General features: G+C 38.8%; 1 protein-coding gene across 3 annotated transcripts in view; it reads left to right on the plus strand.

The window, feature by feature from the left end:
* Positions 1 to 18,385, plus strand: part of LOC146323968 (3',5'-cyclic-AMP phosphodiesterase 4C-like) — a 123,977-nt gene that overhangs the window by 97,685 nt on the left and 7,907 nt on the right. For 2 of the 3 annotated variants that reach the window (XM_084723145.1, XM_084723147.1), the window contains 7 exons: positions 8,365 to 8,556; positions 9,384 to 9,425; positions 10,786 to 10,822; positions 12,133 to 12,206; positions 12,288 to 12,337; positions 12,755 to 12,867; positions 16,011 to 16,104. In XM_084723145.1, the coding sequence (XP_084579271.1) occupies positions 8,365 to 8,556; positions 9,384 to 9,425; positions 10,786 to 10,822; positions 12,133 to 12,206; positions 12,288 to 12,337; positions 12,755 to 12,867; positions 16,011 to 16,104 (602 nt within the window). The remainder of the gene's footprint in view (positions 1 to 8,364; positions 8,557 to 9,383; positions 9,426 to 10,785; positions 10,823 to 12,132; positions 12,207 to 12,287; positions 12,338 to 12,754; positions 12,868 to 16,010; positions 16,105 to 18,385) is intronic. The other variant, XM_084723146.1, reaches the window with a different exon arrangement.

The following is an 18,385-nucleotide window of genomic DNA, read 5'->3' on the forward strand; positions in this document are numbered from 1 at the left end:
CCTTCTGTATAGACTGATGATGTACAGTAAGACTACAGTTATTCAAATAGAGCTGGGTCTCAACAAAAGTAACCAACTGTTTCAACAGTAATGCAGAGTACTCAATAACTGAATTTAAAACTCTTCAATGTCCTCCAAAAAATACATAATTTGTGCCAGGCCTCAGAGTGAAAAAAAAAAAAAAACATCCATTGTACAAGAAAACAAGTTTTTCTGCAGTGTCATACATAAATAAGATAAATCCTGGACACTTTTTTGTGTCGTCTTTCTCTGTTTTTCCTTTTTTGTTCAAATTAGCACACATTAGGTTAGAAGAGCAATGTGCAGATTCTAGACATCTTTAACGTAATGTGGTAAAACAAGCAGCTTTTATCCCTTCCCTTCAGTTTTCCTCACTGGAACTGAGCTATATGTGGCCTTAGTCTGCATTGTATCTGTTTTTATTGATTGTCAATAACATTATCTGCAGCATCTTGAGGCCTTTGTGGTTGTAGGGATATTTTCTAGACATTTGCTGTGTCTCTGAATATTGTTATTTAGGCTGAACTAAACCTAGTAATCACTGATCCAGTCATGCTTTGCTTAACTCACAGTGTATTTTCACTGATTCAGACATGTTAGTTCTGCTGATCAGCTGGCTGTAGAGCACTGTGAAGCAGCTGACTGCCTTTTCTAAAAGTGTCTTGCCTGGGAGTATTTTTTTGTTTTTTGTTTTTTTTTACTTGTTGAACTTCTAGTGATATTAGTACTACATCTGAGCAAGCTGAAAAACTAATCACTGTGGTGAATTTTCAATATCAGTTGATACTGATAATTATTGAGAGCATGACTGATGACAAGTTGTGAACTCCAAAGTATAGAGGAACCTGAGTTGATAAAAAGTTTATTGTATCAGTGTTAACAAAATCAAATATCATAGTATCTTTGACCAAATACCTTGATATTGATGTTTATCAATATTAATGTTGTAGGGGGTGACTGCTGAGATTTTTTTCATAAATAAGCATCAGTAATGTGGGTATAATAACAAAGTGGGTAAAGACAAATAATAGAACAGTCTAGTAAGTTCAGAAAATTATATCACTTTACTGTCATGCAGCATTTAAAATGAGGAAAGGAAATTAAAAATTGGACCATATATATAATATGGACAAAATTATCAATCATTTAATCATGAAATATAATCACCAGATTAAATGATAATGAAATTAATTGTTAGTTGCAGCCTTAATGCTTGGAATCCTAATGTTTAAGCAATGGAGGCATCCTGCTGTGTGAATTTTTTTCCAGCTATGATCAACTATAGCTCATTTTGCTTTTGGAGCAGCAGCTCATCAGCTGAGAGGCTGTAATGTGAAACGGCAAAAATGTCTGTTCACTTATTCTTTAGGAAATATTATTTTTATATTTCCTTTCCTTTATATTTTCCTTTCCTTTTATATTATTTTTTAAAGAAACAGCATATATTTCATCAGCACATGTTAGCTATGTAAAGTTGAAGAAAGAAGGACAGATTAGAATGACACTACACTTAACTTATGGTACAGAATTTATATTTTGGATCTTGCATCAGTAACTTCCCTTCTTGTTCTTCTCCAGCTGCCCAGCACCTCCTCTCAGTGTGCTGTCATGAGTATATAAACACACACACACACACACACACACACACACACACACACACACACACACACACACATATAGCGTACAAACCACACACAGTGACAGTGAAAGGAAAGAACTGTTTGGCAGGGGGCTGGATGAGGGGGAAGCGGGTTGTTTTTCTGCTGCTTTCAGATCAAATAGATACAATAGGCTTGAGGTGTAAAGCAAACAAACTCTTTTTACCCCCTGAACTCTCTCACTCCCACACACTCTCTCTCTCTCTCTCTCTCTCTCTCTCACACACACACACACACACACACACACACACACACACACACACACACACAAACAGCCCCTTTAAAATGTGTCTCTCTACCCTTTTTCTCTCTCCTGCTTTATATTTGTGCTGTTTTTCTCGTTTTAAGTAATGTAAAATCATTAGTCCATTTTTTCCCTCAGTATCTCCCTCTCTCTTACACACACACACATACACACACACTCACACACACATTCGTAAAGTGTTCCCTGGTCTGTTTTCCTCCTCTCCTCTCCTCCTCACCTCTCGCCTCCTTCCTGGTGTGATGTTTTAGGCCCCTTGGACAATTCCCACGCTACGAGGGAAGAAAACAGGAGGGGACATTTGTGTATATGTGTGTGTGGGTTGACTTTTGACCCTGGGCCTGTGTCATCGCCCATCAAGTAACATCTGGCTGTGATGGTTGTTTTCTGTATCACTCTCTCATACATAACAGAAAGTTTCTTAAGCCCCTCAGCCCTGGTTCCCATGAGTACATCACAAGCACGCCAGCACTGGAACTGGTTGTACTTGGCATTTCCCATCTGAAGGTTAATGTAGTTAAAGAGGGTAACCCCAAAAGGCTTTACATGGATGATTTAAAGCATGCTTTAAATGAAGATGGCTCTAGGCATGGCCTAACATTGATCTAACTGGAATTCAAATAATCAGTTCTTTGTTCAGCAGCCTGTTCAATGAGAAGCATTTGTACAGTATTTTTAGATTAAAGGGATGGTTCAGATTATTTTATGTGGGGTTGTGTGTGGTACTTATCAATACCTATCTACTTTATTGCCCACAGTAGATGCTGGTTGGCATGCCTGCAGTTAGGAGAAGCAGAGAGAGGCACCAGCACAGACACTAAGCAATGTCCTGCTTAGGACGGGATCTGCAGCAAAGGGTATTTTAGCCATTTAAAAAAGCCCCACCTAAAAAATATCTGTATAATTGTACACTATATTTACAATGTTTCCACAGCTTTACCTTGTCTTCAAACACCCAGTTCCATTGTTATGTAAGCCAAATCTTGTACTCACCAAACAAACCAGACTAAATTGGCAAAATAAGTACTTTTTCCTCACAGAACAAAGGAGTTGCTTGCCTACCACTGTATATGTAAATAGGTTCTGTTGTTTTGTTTTTTTTTTTTGGGGGGGGGGGGGGTTGTTATTGTGAGACTTTGGCATTTTCAAAGGACAGTTTGTATTTATCTAGGTCACACAATAATACAAACAAACTAAAAGATTGAGGCAGTGGTAGAACAGCAATTCCAATGTTCTGTAGTTTTGAACAAACTCCAACTAAAGAAACTCAATTGGCTAAAATACCTTTTGTTGCTGACAGTGTCCACAGCAGTTAATTGCTTAATGTAGGTGCTAGTGTCCTTTTCTGCTTCTCCTAACTCGGGGTGTCAACCAGCATCTACTGTAGCAAATACACTGATTGATATTGCTAACTACCTCATACCACCCCTCATTAAATAATCATAACTACCTCTTTAACTTGCTATCTGTGGCTGTAAAAGTTCATTTTAAATGTAGAAAGGATTGCCATGATAAATTATTTTATTGATTCAGCTGTTTATTTTTTTCTGCAGTAAAATGTCAGGAAAGTAAGGAAATGCATCCATCACAATTTTCTGAAGCCCAAGAGGCTCTTGACATTTTTTGGTTTGTCTGACCAACACACCAAAACTATTTACTGTCACATAAAATAAAGAAATGCAGCAAATCAGAAATCACAACTCAGAAGCTCAGTAAGGAATGTTTGGAACTGTTATTTGAAAAATATCCTAAGTGATTAATAAAGTATCAGAATAGTTTGTGAGTGATTTCTGTCAATTTACTAATCAAGTAATTGGCATTTGTTTCAGCTCTAAACTGAAATCCCAATTCACTCTCACCAACCAGCTTCTAGCAAAGACAAATGCGACCGAGTGATGATAAAAATGGAAACTTTATTAATTGCCACATATAGCTTTGTTTTTGTTTTTTTTACTTTGGTTTCAAGAGAAAAAGATTCCTGTTATTCGATATGTTGAAGAGGTTCAAACTAAAACATCCTGGGAACAATAACAGAGGTTAGGATGTGGATGTTGAGGGGTGTGTGTGTGTGTGTGTGTGTGTGTGTGTGTGTGTGTGTGTGTGTGTGTGTGTGTGTGTGTGTGTGTGTGTGTGTGTGTGTGAGAGAGAGAGAGAGAGAGAGAGAGAGAGAGAAAAGTTTAGTAAAACAGAGTTAAAGAGAGAAAAGGGAGCTGTCATTTACGTCAGAGAAACCGAGAACAATGCTGGAGGCAGGAGACTGACCAAGGTCAACTTTGTATGAGAAGACGCCAGCCTGCTTGCCTGCCTGTCTGTATGTTAAAAGAGAGGATGCCTGTCTTACCCTGTTACAGAACGAGTAGTATAACAAGTTGTACCTTTCGAGGTACTAGTACTACTAGTAGTTGTTGTAGTAATAGAAAGTATAATTTAGTAGTAGTTCTTGTGTAGCAGTTAGTAGTGGACTTCTAATCTCTGCACCCTTAGTTTCATGATCGTATAAATGTAACACATTATTTTTTGCTCCTGACAAAATGACACACTGACAACAATGTTTTTGTTTGTTTGTTTGTTTATTTATTTGAACAAGGAAATACTCAAACATAATACAAAATATTCTACAGAACTGCTGTAGAACAATCTAGAACTATGGCCTTAAAAACTCAGACTGAGTGGCTCCGTCTTCAGTGTAATTTATACTCTTTATAAAAGCCTGTAAATTGAAACTGTAACTTTCCAACTTTAGTCTTTTCTAGCTGCTTCCTTAATATCTTTTACATTTGTTTTACAAGTTAAATTCCCTTTCCTTCCTGCAGCAGAAACTTAATATGCCCTCACAGCACCATCATCATCTGTCCATTGTCTTGCCAATACTCCTTTATTTTACCAGTGAAGTGAGGAAATAAAATCATACAGTACAACTGAATTAAAAAATAATGCAATGTATGTTCCAACTTATTAACATATTTATTGCATTAACTGCTTTACGGCCCTATGAAACAGGAAAAAAAATTACAAACCAAATAATTGTGAGGAATAATAAAAAAAAAGACCTCAAATAAAGACAAGATTTGTTTATATGAGAATTTATCAAAAAGTACTTTAATTTGAGAGATTTTAGAGAATGGTAGCGACCTCATTTTAGTAGGTCATATGTGTACTCCACATGTCTTGAAATTAGTTTGGGTTTAGATGTACCAAAGTTGACTCTTGTTGCAGCAGAAGAGGGCACATTCATCAGTGACAGAGGTTGCAGTACCATATTTTCCTCAGTAGTGGGAGCTGTCCTCCTGTCAGAAGCCTGTTGGTTTGTGTTGCCTCTGAACAGGAATGAGTGCCATTGAGCAACAGGAAGCTCTGGTGAACTGCAGTTGCTGAAAAGCTCAGTGGTGATTCTGAGTCTGTGGAATGTAAAATGTTCTGAATTGGTGAAATTTAGAAATTGAGACCAGAAGTGTTAAAATCAAATTAAGTTTACTTGTTTTTCTCAGTGTTATTAACTCATCACATTCTGTGTTTGGTAATCTGCAAATTTTAAGACTGTAAAAACTACAGACCAACAAAAACATCAACTGACTTTGAGACAGAGACTTCCACTTTTTCCTGTAATCCAATGATTTGCTTGACCTCAGTACCAGTTGATTGTGTTCAATTTTGGCAGCAGCCATGTATGCTGTCAAGGTGTCCTTGAGCAACATGCTTTAACCCCAGCCTGCTCACGCAGAGATAAAAATAAAATATGGAGCACGAGAAAGGGGGGGTTGTATATTTCTACTTCATTTAGAAGCACTTAAGCATCAACCAATGAAAAAAAAAAAAGAATATACTTCATATATGTATTCATGAGGTGGGGAAAAATCTGCACCCTGTCTGGTGGGGAATCTACGTCAGCCCCATCCCAAGTCTCCCCGTTCCCCTCTTTCCTGGCAGGCCAAGCTATTTATAGCTTCTGACGTCACTGGTCTCCTCTGATGGAGCTTCATCACGGCCGACTACACTGGGCCAAGGGGAGGGTGGGGTGTAAAAAAAATGGGGTTGGGCGAGGTGTGATGGTGGTGGTGTGGTGGGGGTGTTATCATTGAGGTAAGCCCTGCTGCTGCAGCTCTGCTGCCACGTCACACCAATCAGGTGTGAGATGCTGAACCACATCACTATGCTGGATACAGTTTTCCCGATCACCCCCACCTGCTCCTCCTCCTCCTCCTCCTCCTCATCTATGTGTCTGTCTCTCTCTGCTCCTGTGAATTGGGTCTTTCATTCAACATCGATTGCATAACAGCCATCTTTCATTTATCAGACACTGCTATTGCTGGAGCGCTGGAGGCACGCTGAGCTAAAAATAGAAACAGAAGCAACCTGCTCCAGTCTGTTGGTGCTCTGTTTGCTATTTTAATGACCAAAGAGAGAGGGTCACAATGGATGTGATTGATTATTGATCAACTTTAAGATACCTTAAGATTACCACACAAGTATCCAATGATGCTTTTAAATCAATTTTTTTGGGATTATATTTTGGGCTTTTTGCCTTTATTTTGACAGCAACAGCTGAAGATATGACAGGAAAGGGGGCAGAGAGAGAGGGGATGACACACAGCAAAAGGGTCACAGGCAGGAGTCGAATCAGCAGCCGCTGCAGAGGACTAACAGCATCAGTAGATGGGGCGCATGCTCCACCAACCAAGCTATCGTGGCTCCCCTTTTAAATCTAATTTTAATCACTGAACATTCATTTCTGATAGTTTAATAATGTAAAGAAGTTTGGTGGTAGAATTTAGGTCAGAGAAGAAGTGAATAGTTGCAACTAGAAGGCTGCTGGTTTCAATCTTCAGGAAATGAAACAGTGCTCTTTACTCCCTGATCAGTTGTGACATTGTGTATTTGAGAAAGGTGCAGCCCCACTTAACAACAACACGGTGAGGTTGAAGAATCATTTTCTATGTTGATAAGCTGTTGATAAGTCCAGTTCTCCTCTGTTCCTCTTTATTCATCTTTCTGTATTTTAGCTCTTTGGTCTTTTGTGATTGCAGAGTGTAATGCAAAAAAATTGTTTGGTTCAAAGGAAAGTTTGAGGTAAGAGGGAGTTTCTTGAGTGAATATTTCCAGTATGGAACCCTGTAATTCAGTCCCTGCAGACTGACCTCATCTTGATTGGAAGGATTCCAAACGGACTGAATCAAAGCCAAGTTAAGCTGTGATACTATTTGGTTAGAGAAGTTGGACTGAATCCAGCTGGCAAAAAGGAACATTTTTGAAAATAAATGATCACATTAGATACATACTTTGTTCAGCAGGGGTGCCTTTCAATGTGGTGGCTGTGATGGGGTGATAGTTGGAGTACAGGGGGAGCGTTGTACTGTATGGGTAAGTAGCTCCGCTGACGTACCATGCATGAAGTCAGTGTTGACGTCATATGGCGATAAAGGGGGAAAGATGTGTGTGAGAGTGCGTTTGCTTGCGAAAAGCGAGCAATCACAAGGTCATCTGTTTTGAGACGTTCGCAGTCATAGTTTGATTGTAAATTTGAATGTAATCTTTATATAATCCTACTCCTGTTGTATTATTTATGCAGCTGATCAATAGTCCAGTGTTGCTTAAATATAATGTCTTGCTGTGTTCTCTGGCATTGGCCTGTAACATTAATTCATGATGAAAATTCCTCTTGACCTACCTCTGTTCACAGAGTAAACAGAGTCAGTAAGGAAAGTACTTTGGAATGAATGGTTGTGAAAGTTGTATTAACTGTTTTGATGCACAATAATTGAGACGTACATGTGATGAACATATTTTAACACTAATGTGATGCTGTATAAGCTTATGATGGATATGATGAACTGAGTTTTGGACCCCAGGAAGATTAGCTGGTGTCAAGGGCAGTAGCTAATGGGGATCCTTTTTAAATAAATAAATAAATAAATAAAATGTATTTTTACACACTGTGTGTTGTTTTCACTCTGCTTTTATCTACTGTTTTTAACTTGTTTTGATTTCTTTCTGAAGTAGATGGCTGCTTTCTCACTGGTACATTGTAACTAAGTATGCAAATGAAAATCATTAGTCGTAGTTTCCATGAGAGTAGTAGTAGCTGTAGTATTAGGTAAGAACAGCAGTACAAAGCAGTAGTGCTAGACAATACCAGTGAGCTGACAGCTACTGTTAGGTAGCATTAGCTTCATCTTTCCGTCCTCAGGTGTGATTTTTTTTTCTGGGTTTTGTTGTAAATTTCATCTTTATGCCTTCTGAACAGCAGACAGCACATAGCTGATGTGTTACTAATTATAATCACAATATATGTTTTAATCTCACCTGTGGATGATATTTGATGTGAAAATCCTTCCACTGAGCTTCAGGACATGTGAGACAATAGGTGGAAATATCAGAAACTGTAACAGTGGTATTTATTTATTTCTTCTCTTTCTTTTTCTGTAGTTTTGATGTGGAGAATGGCCTGTCGGTGGGTCGCAGTCCACTGGACTCTCAGACTAGCCCGGGTTCTGGTCTGGTACTTCAGGCCAACTTCCCCCACAGTCAGCGCCGCGAGTCTTTCCTCTACCGCTCTGACTCAGACTTCGACCTTTCGCCCAAAACCATGTCCCGCAACTCGTCCACTGCCAGCGACCTGTGAGTATTGTGCAGATCAGATCAGATCATTAACACCAACAAACCAACCAATCTTTAGCCTAGACTTCATGCTGCATTTTACATTGCATTATGAGATCGCTGAGCTGGATTTGAAGGGAAATTTTAGAGGTTCTTCCAAAGGCAACAGCTATTAACCTTATTATAACAGCAGATGATGAAAGAACTGAAAGCTTCTATTAATTTGATAGTGATATTTTTATTTTTAAAGAAATGTGTGTAAGGTGATTTTTTTAGTGTTTGGGTCCATGTGTTTGATTCTCTGTGTTTCCCAAGTAACTCATTAGTGGTGAATCTAGTGATAATAATAGATTATGTAGTAAAACATGGACTTCTGGTTACCAAAAAGGATGGGTTAGATGTAGTTTTTTTAGACCATCTTTTGAAATTATTGTGACCCTATCATTTAGGATCCACATATACAATATACATAGCATGAGATCACATGGATTATATCACTACTGTTACAGTACAGTTATGAGGGAAGTGCTGCAATTTATTTTGTCAATATGCATTTATGTAAACCCACTCAAGATCCTATTTACACTCTAAAATGTGCATTTTTGGCATCTGGCTTTAAAGAGACTTTTGATAGCAGAGCTCATCTTTGTCAGTGTAAACAACAGAACAATCGAGTTTATTTGGGACGTACAGCAAGCCAAAACTATAATATTATCAGAAGAAGATTTTCATCCAGTTTCTGCCTGCTTATACAGCTACAGATCTTTCTGTGCAGCTAGCAGTCTGTTTGAAGCCAGAGTGTAAATGGGGCCTCGACCACCAATAGCTGTCGCTCCTTTGTTTTGAAGGGAGGAGGGATTGAAGCATTGGGAAGTCAATTGGCTACCTCGGTGAGACAAAGTGTGACGACTGCTGTGATTTTTTTCTTTTTCCTCCTCTTTGTGCTGTGCCATGTCTTCATGAGTCAAACCTACCTACCTCTTCCACCTCCCTGTTTCCCCACTGACACAACAGCTTTCCCTGGCCACAGCCTGAACAAACTATCTTGGATGCTCAACTTAAATATTGTCACCCTTGCAATGTTTTTGAAACAGTCCCACCAAACATTTGACAGACGGTGAACTCAAGGGAGTACAAACATTTGCCAATTTGATACTAAGGCACAGTAAAAATCATATTAAAGGCTTTTTGATATTAAGGCCTTGAATTCACAAAGTCAAAATGTTGGCTGGACAGCAACATTCAGGCTGACTGTATTTTTCACTGGCAGCATGGATTTACCTCAAAGTCTGAGTGGTTATGAAATGCATGTTTCTACCCTAAAGCTTCCAGAAAGCTCTGGCACCCCAAAAGTTGGCTTTCCCACCACCTGATGCATGAACACTGCTCCTCACCTGCACATAGTTCTAGTTAAACAAATATTTTGGAGGCATACCTTCTGTAAGAGCAGAATTAAGTGATTTTAGACTCTCATAGAGGTGCAGGCCTGATACTTGGCTATTTATGCTGACTTAACAGCAGATACTTAAATATAGCAACATTAGTATTCTCTTGGAGACAAATTTCTATCCACCCAATGAAAGTAATTTTAACATTCACATACCTTTTAGATGCATCAGTTCTTGAGTCAAATTCCTTGCTCTTTAGCTGCAAATGCTACAGGACAATTTTGCGAATCACTTGGATTAAATCATCTTTATTGTCACTTCATGGTCCAGAGAACCAAAACAATGAGCTAAAATTTGTAATTTAATTCAAACTTAATACTAAAAACATCACTTAATGCAGGTTTATTGTGAATGGTTAAACCTCAGTGGGTAGATGCAATATTGAAAACTGTTTCCTTGCCAGTAACCAGTGTAACCAGCTTTGTACAATATTTCTTTCTTCCTCTCTTACCTCTTGTCTTCTCCACTTGCTTTGATTCTTATTAAAGCTTATTTGAAGCAGTGGTTCTATGACTCTGCCTGCTACAGTGAAACTCTAATCTACATCTTTGCCTCTAAGAAATATTTGTAAAACTAAAACAATCTCCTGACCACTATTTATGTCCAATATGAGATTTGAGACTAACAATGGGTCGAAGCCAACTGCAGCATTCCTATACACTCCTCACATTAAGAAGATGACAACAAACAAACATATTTGTTGTCATTATTTGTGTGTTTGTGTTACTTCCCTTCCATACCATGGCTTCCTACATGACTTTTTCACTAGATGTCTGTTTGTGTTTGTCTGTGGTTTTTGCAGGCATGGAGAAGACATGATAGTGACTCCATTTGCTCAGGTTGGTAGCATTGTGTGTTGGTTCTTTAAACCCAGGAGTTCCCAAAATATATGGGCTGTTTGACAGCATTGATTTGGTGGCTTGATTGTGGTGTAAACTGACAAACTGTGCAGCTGGGCTCAAAAATGTGGTTTAGCATTGGGGGCAGTTTTTACAACACAGTTTAACAGATGTTGTAGAAACACCACAATACATGCTTTTAATAACAATTTAGTTTGTGTGAATACTCATACTCATATGAATTCAGTGGATTTATAAAATTGCTTAATGAGATATTTACACATTTCTGATGAAAACTATCTTTTGATTAATTCCTTCATCCTCGTTAATTGAAGACACAATCAATCTCAGTATAAATGTCTCAAAATCTTGTAATTGTTTGCCTTGGAGATATTAGATAGCCCAGCATGTGGCAGAAAACATGGTATGCTATGTATTTCAGTTGGTTTGCAAGCTTCTCCCCGCAGTGAGCAGATTTATTATTACACAGTAATATTAGGTCATTTTTAAAATGATTTACTGTATACAGACTTTATTTATATTGTAATATCCTAGGCTTTAAAGTCCTGTATATCTTCCTCTGAGAAACTGGGGAGTTCAGTTAAGGCACTCATTGTATCCACGAAAGATTTATTAAAATTTAATCTAATTTGTCTCATATAATTTTACTCGTTGTTGTTGTTGTTGTTGAAACTTGTTGTTTCCAGGGACATATTACATTCAAAAATGTACAGTGTTCAAACTATTCAAACTAATACTGTCTAATTGTAAGTGTGGGTCTGTCCAGACAGTTCACATGGTTCTTCACTGGCCCTTACTCATCGATTGGAGAAATAAGTGATGGTTCATTTTTCACAGAAAACACCCACACACTTCTTCTTTGTACAGGACAGCTTGTTCTGAGTCTTCGTCTGTTTGTGTGTGTACTCTTCAAAATTTGCACATTAACACATCATATTTCAAAACTAATATCTAAAGTTTAGTTTGACCCACCTGTAGTTGGATATTACACAAGTTTACCAGAGAAACTTTACCAGCCATAATATCAAAAATACTCTACAAACTAGTGTCACTGAACATGTTTTCAATGTCATATTACAGGAAAAGATCAACGTGTAGTTTAAAAGTTTGAGATCAGACCAAAGGCTGCAACAAGACCCAGAACAGCTTTGACCCACACTGATACATTGATTGTGGGTGCAGAGTCTAGATAGTTAGAGCCCCTGATATTACGAGGAGAACATGTCTCAGGTGTCTCCAGATGTATTCATACAACTCCAATACTCACTTGTCTCCTTCTCCTTGTTTAGGTTCTTGCCAGTTTACGAACAGTGAGAAGTAACTTTGCTGCCCTGACACATCTGCAAGATCGTTTGGGAAACAAGTAAGAAAAAGACAACAGACTGGATGACTAACTGTGTGCGTTCTCATTCTACTAACACCTGATCCTTGTTCCTTGTTCCAGGCGGCCGACAAGCAGCAACCAGCCCTCTGTGTGTAAGCCATGTCTTTCAGGTCAGTGTTAATATCCCTGTATGGTGGGACACTGAGATTTTCACATGAAAACAGCAAATACTGTCACGTTATTGTCTTTTTATGAAAATACTTTTTGTCTTTGCCATTACTAAACAGGAAAGTGTGAAGCGCTTGAAAGAGTGTGATCTTGGGCTTATGCTGTTAACTTTGATTCATTAATACACAAACATGGTGTTAATTAAACCTCACTTCTTCCTGTGGCTCTGTTTCGAGCTGAAGCAGGTGCACCATGACAAACTAATCAACATTTCTCAGTTATTTCCCTAAGGAAGCGGCTGTTCACAAGAGTAGTACCACACCTCTTAATCGCTTGACAACATTTGACATGTGGATGCTTTTCATCGCAGTCCCTCAACTTACCTGTAATGTATGTTTGTGTGACCTTTGTTCTTTCAGAGGAGCCCTACCAGAAGCTGGCGGTGGAGACGCTGGAGGAGCTGGACTGGTGTCTGGACCAGCTGGAGACGCTGCAGACGAGACACTCGGTCAGCGAGATGGCATCCAATAAGGTGAGAAGACATTTGACTCTACCTCACATCTCCCTCAATGGTTCAGTGGAGCTGTCCCCAAACGTCTCATTACAGATCTCAGTCACTGATGCAGAAGTTACAGAGATAAAATTAGTTGTAGTAAATCCCCCCCCCAAAAAAAAAAATTAAAACAGACAGAAAAAAACACAACAACAAAAAATTTTTAAAATAGGGCACACACACAACAATCCAAATTAATCCACAATTAAAATCTGTTCATCATTAAAATAAATTATATTTTTTCATGAAATGAGTGACAAACATTTGCTTTTGTCACAACAACAATGATTTTCAGTTTAGCTTTCAAATATGATTCACAAGAAGGTCACATGCTTCAGATCAGGTTTTATGACTCCTTTCCATGAGTGCAGAGCAGCATTGACAAATTGTGAGTCCTCTCAACTCAGTAGTGTTTATACTTTATAAACATTATATCAGAGTCACAAATGAGGGGAAGAAATCAGGTTTTGTGAAACATTCAGCTCCAGTGTGAACACAGCCAGAAACACTCAAGTTCATGAATGGCGTCTCCCTGCACTGAAAGAGTTAATTAGCATTTCCTCACTTCCCTCCCTCCTGCTTTTCTCCACTGTCTGGCGGCTACACTCAGACCTCCTCCAGCTCCCACGCAGCCAATCAGATCCCTCACATCCACCCAGCCCCTGAATCCAGACGGGTCTGATTGGACAGAGAAGGGGGAACTGCATGCAGGCGGGGGAGGGGGGTTCCTCACAGCCTCCAGTTCTCCCTCTCTCCCCCTTTATGTTTCTCATTGACAGCGTGTGACAGTAGTTGGATGGCCGACTGCAGTCACACCCTTTCCCCCCCAATGGTAGACCACATTCCCAAACTCCCCCACCTCACCCCAACCCCACCCCACCCTTCCCCTCAAACCCCCCCTTCCCCTCACCTCCAGGACAGCACATGGGACTGTGGGAACTTTTATTTCCAAATGGACTTCCTATCATGTTCTGAGCGTGGAGCAGAGCTGAGTGAAGTGAGCAAACTTATCTGCATGTCGTTTTGGATTTTAGCGACCTCTAACATCAACATGCATGGGCTGACATGCCTGCGTCGGCTCTCTGCGTTTGTCTGTGCTGGAGACTCAGACAGGTGAGCGACGGGGAGTGCTGCTGGCTTCTCTTGTTTACATTGCAATGTATTGATCAGCAGTGCAGGCTTTGCAGGGGGCTGAATGCTGAGTGAGCGTGCCTGTCGGCTCTGACTCAGGACTGGATTTACAAACAGGCTGAATATTGAGATTATGTGTGCCTTTATGCATGTATGTGTGTGTATAAGAAACAGAAATAGAGGGGAAAAAAGCATGTTAGACGGAACAGTTGTCAGTAAGAGCTTGGATTACAGCAGCAGGAATATATATATATAAACAGATGTAAGATTGTGTGAAAATTGGTGTGCAGAAAAGAGAAAGGAAAAGCATGATAGAGGGAGCTGTGTTGAAACTACAGGAGAATTAAACAAGATGATAAACACATTTTGGTTCAAGCAACAGCTTCATATTTCACATCCACATAGTTGTTTTTGTGTGTGTCCATATATGTGTCACATAGTAACCGTGTAACCACTGCAGCATCACTTCTCTCTCACACAGATCCCCTCCCTCCTCCCTCAGCCACCACGTGCCAGAGCTGTTACATAATCAGTGTGGAGGCTGCCACTGTGATAAAACTCGGCAGGAACACTGAACACTATTGTTTTTAAAAAACTTTTTGGCATGAATATATCATTGGCCTTTTATTATTTTTTTTACCACCAATAATGCCAGTTTCTCCCTGGTGTCACAAACAGACAACATACAGTAGTTAGAGATAATACAGCTTGTCCTCTTATATTTTAGAAGCATTACAAGTAGGTAAACAAACATTAATGCATATTCAAAAGGGTAAACATGGACTGTAGGTTATATAAGCAGAAACAGAAGTGCTGAAGTGACACCTGTTGTTTAAGGTAATTCAAACCACAGCAAATATAATGGTGCATCTTGTGTTTTTATAAAGTTCTGTCCACCTCTTGCTGTGAAAATTTAATCAATAGCGAAGTAATATCAATGTAAATACATTAATTTATCTAAGTGAATTTAGTTGTAGCCTGACCAATTTAAACATTTTAAGTCAGGACATTTTTAAAGGTCCAGTGTATAGATTTATAGGGATCTATTGGCAGAATGTGGCAGAAATGGAATGTATTATTTTCATTAGTGTGTAATCACCTTAACGCAAGATTTTTATGTTTAGATGTGTAGATAATTTGGATTTTCTTACTTTAGAATCGGCTGGTTATTGCACCGTTCCTCTTCCATGAAGGCCGTCATGTTGTACCTCCATGTTTCTGCAGAAGCCCAGAACTGACCAACCAAACTCTGGCCCTAGATAAGACCATTCAGGTCTTTCGAGTTTCATGGACATCATAGGTCCTCCTACACATGTGAAAGGAGAGGGAGAGGCAAAGTGTCTGCGTTCTGCAGCATTCTGGTGGATGCAGATAAATCCTACACACTGGTTCTTTAACGATGTACAGCAAAACACATTTTTAACATGGTGTCAGTCTGTTGTATATTTGTACTTCAATTAATTCCATTGTACTTGCATCTATTTTTTAAACTATCTGATCATCCACATTATTAGAGTAATCATTTATGTATCACTTTAAAAAGTGCTTTTTGTTGGAATGAAATTTTTTTTACAAATTAACAACAAAAGCAATATTCAGTAAAAGCACTTACTAAATGTGAATCCCACAGTAACATACCGTGTATGTAAGTGACATTTAATAGCTGTGTTCCTGATCTGAAGACAGATTGTGAAAGGAGTGAAATGGAAAAATCCATTGCAACATAATTAACCTCCTTAGGGAGAGGAAGGGGGACAGGAAGAACACAGGGATTTTGGAAAATCGTAGTCTTAGTTTGTTGAAGCATAGTACCTCCACCATAGTCTGATGTGTTTATTTAGAAAATGGTATCACATTTAAGTTTACTGCTATAGTGGTGTTTAACCATGCCACACCATGTCTATGTACGTGTCTTTATGCTTTTCTGCTGTTTATCGGGGGTAACCAAATTTTCCTTTTATTTTGCTATTTATTTTGTTGTGTCTACACAGTTTAAGAGGATGCTGAACCGTGAACTGACGCAGCTATCAGAGACAAGCCGCTCAGGGAACCAAGTGTCAGAATTCATTGCCAACACCTTCCTTGGTGAGTTTACCTGATGTACCTGTTGTAAATGAATGACAAGACCCGTACTTTGTGGAAGAGAGAGCTGTTGCATACAGAAAGCCTTGGTTATAGAATTTAAAATAATAATAATAATAATAATAATAAAGCAGTGTATTTTTCTTTTTCTTTTTTGAAAATATAGCTCAGCTAAAACTGGTGCAGGCTACTAAAACAGCCCTGTAAAGAATTCTACATTCACAATAGTTATAATGCAAATTCAACTTTCTGGTCATTTTGGAGGGTGTAATTTGTAATGCTGTTGTATTATATTGCCTTATTTTGAGTGGTATTTCTAATATTTAGTCTACTACCATTGATATAAATGACGTGGATTTAAAAATATCCCGTATATTCTGTACTGTTTTAACCATGTCAGTGAGGTCTCTCTGGTGCTGTATAACAATTTGCATAATTGCTTCACCTGGCTTTATTGGCTGTTCTGCTGTCAGTTGTGTTACATTAGCATTACACCATATGTTACTGTTCAACACATGTGACTCATATGTGTCATCCAGCATGGTGTAAATGAGATGGGGGATCAAAATTAGGTCTTTAAAGGATGAGGAATAGTTTAGTTGTGTTAAACTGGAGCGAAGAATTTTTTTTAGTAGAGAAATATTTAAAAGAGGCAGGAAAGAGGAGAGCAGAAGAAGAAAAAAGAGGCTTTTCAAAATAAACAAAGGAGAGAAGAAGGATTTTTCAGGAAAAGACAAAATGAGGAAAGACACATTTGAAAAGGATGTAATGGAAGAGAAAACTGAAAGGAAGCGAAGAAAAAAGAAAAGTGGATATTGAAGAAATGAGAAGTAAAATACAAGATTTTTAATAAGAGAGAGGGAAGAGGTTGTTTTTGACAGAAAGGAAGTAAAACTTGAGGATTTTAAAGAAACAGGGAGAGGAGAATTTCAGGATTTCAATGGCAAGGAAAGAGACAAAAAGAGGGATGAATATTTAAGAGAAGGAAGAATATAGGAAAGTTTTTTTTAACTAAAAATATGTAGAAAACATGTTTCTAAAGGAGAGGGACAGGAGGGATGGATGGAGAAGGTGAGGATTTTTCCCTCCCTAAAAGAGAAGGAGGCGCAGCGACAGACAGCATTCCCGGACACATTGTGTGGCGTTGTCATAGCAACAGGGTGCAATATTATTAGACGGCATGTTGCATCAATAGAAAGCTCAGTCTTCAGCAGCCCTGCCGGCAGGATGGAGGTCCAGCCAAACGAGGATGGAGCTGACGATTGGATACCGTTTTGATATGACTGCGTCGGCACTGAGCCCGGCTGCATTTGGAAATGAACACCATGGTTTTGGGTGTGAGGAAGAGGAGGCACTGTGAGAGAGGTGAGAGAGGCCAGACAGCGCCTCGTGTGTTGCTGCCACTCAGGTCGCCCTGCATCCTTATGGTGGCATGTGCTTGTATCTTGGCTCAGATCTGGATGCTGTTGCTAATAAAGACTGTGGATATAAAAAACTGGGGATGATATGTGGACGTGAAGTAAAACAGGCTGTCTGTGGTGTCTGAATCGGATCATTGGTTTGAACAAATAAGGATGAGTCATTTTCAACACTATTGTGTCTGCTGGAACAGCACCTTTGTGTCAACAAATCATATGGAGATTATGTTGATGCTGTCGGTGGAAACCTGGTTTTGATGATTTCCTATTTTTTTGCTTAAAGGATTACAAGCTCCCCTGTGGGTTAAAAAAAATCTCCAACCTGTAGACGTGATGAAGCCTCTTCAAACTCACGTTTGGAAAAACACGAGAAGAGCTTCGTCATCACGCTCAAGACAATGCTGAGTTTCTAAGAAGCTGACAGGTTTTACCCATCATCCTTAGCTTTCTACTACTGGTATTCTGCTGGTATATTGTCTGCCAATTTACATTAATATACACCTTGTTGTGCTCTGACAATATAGCTGAATACTTATTTATACCTGTATATATTCCTGTTTGTCAACCCAACTCAACTAGGGTTGCAAATAGTATGCACTTTCCTTAATCGATCGCCAGTAAAATTAATGATCAATAGATTGGTTAATTGTTATTTTAAACGAAAACATAAAAGTTTTGCGCATAATAAACAATATCAATTTTTACCTCAACCAAAGCTTTATTTCCACAGCTACATATTGCATATTTTCTGACAGCATTATGAAACATATTAAACACATATACTTGTATATCAGATAACATACGGAATGTGCTCATAAAAATAATCTGTTGTATTTCTGATGTTTATTTTAAAGTAGATGGATTAA

This window comes from Lutjanus erythropterus, chromosome 7, assembly GCF_056507025.1.
Source record: "Lutjanus erythropterus isolate fLutEry1 chromosome 7, fLutEry1.hap2, whole genome shotgun sequence".
Taxonomy (NCBI): domain Eukaryota; kingdom Metazoa; phylum Chordata; class Actinopteri; order Lutjaniformes; family Lutjanidae; genus Lutjanus; species Lutjanus erythropterus.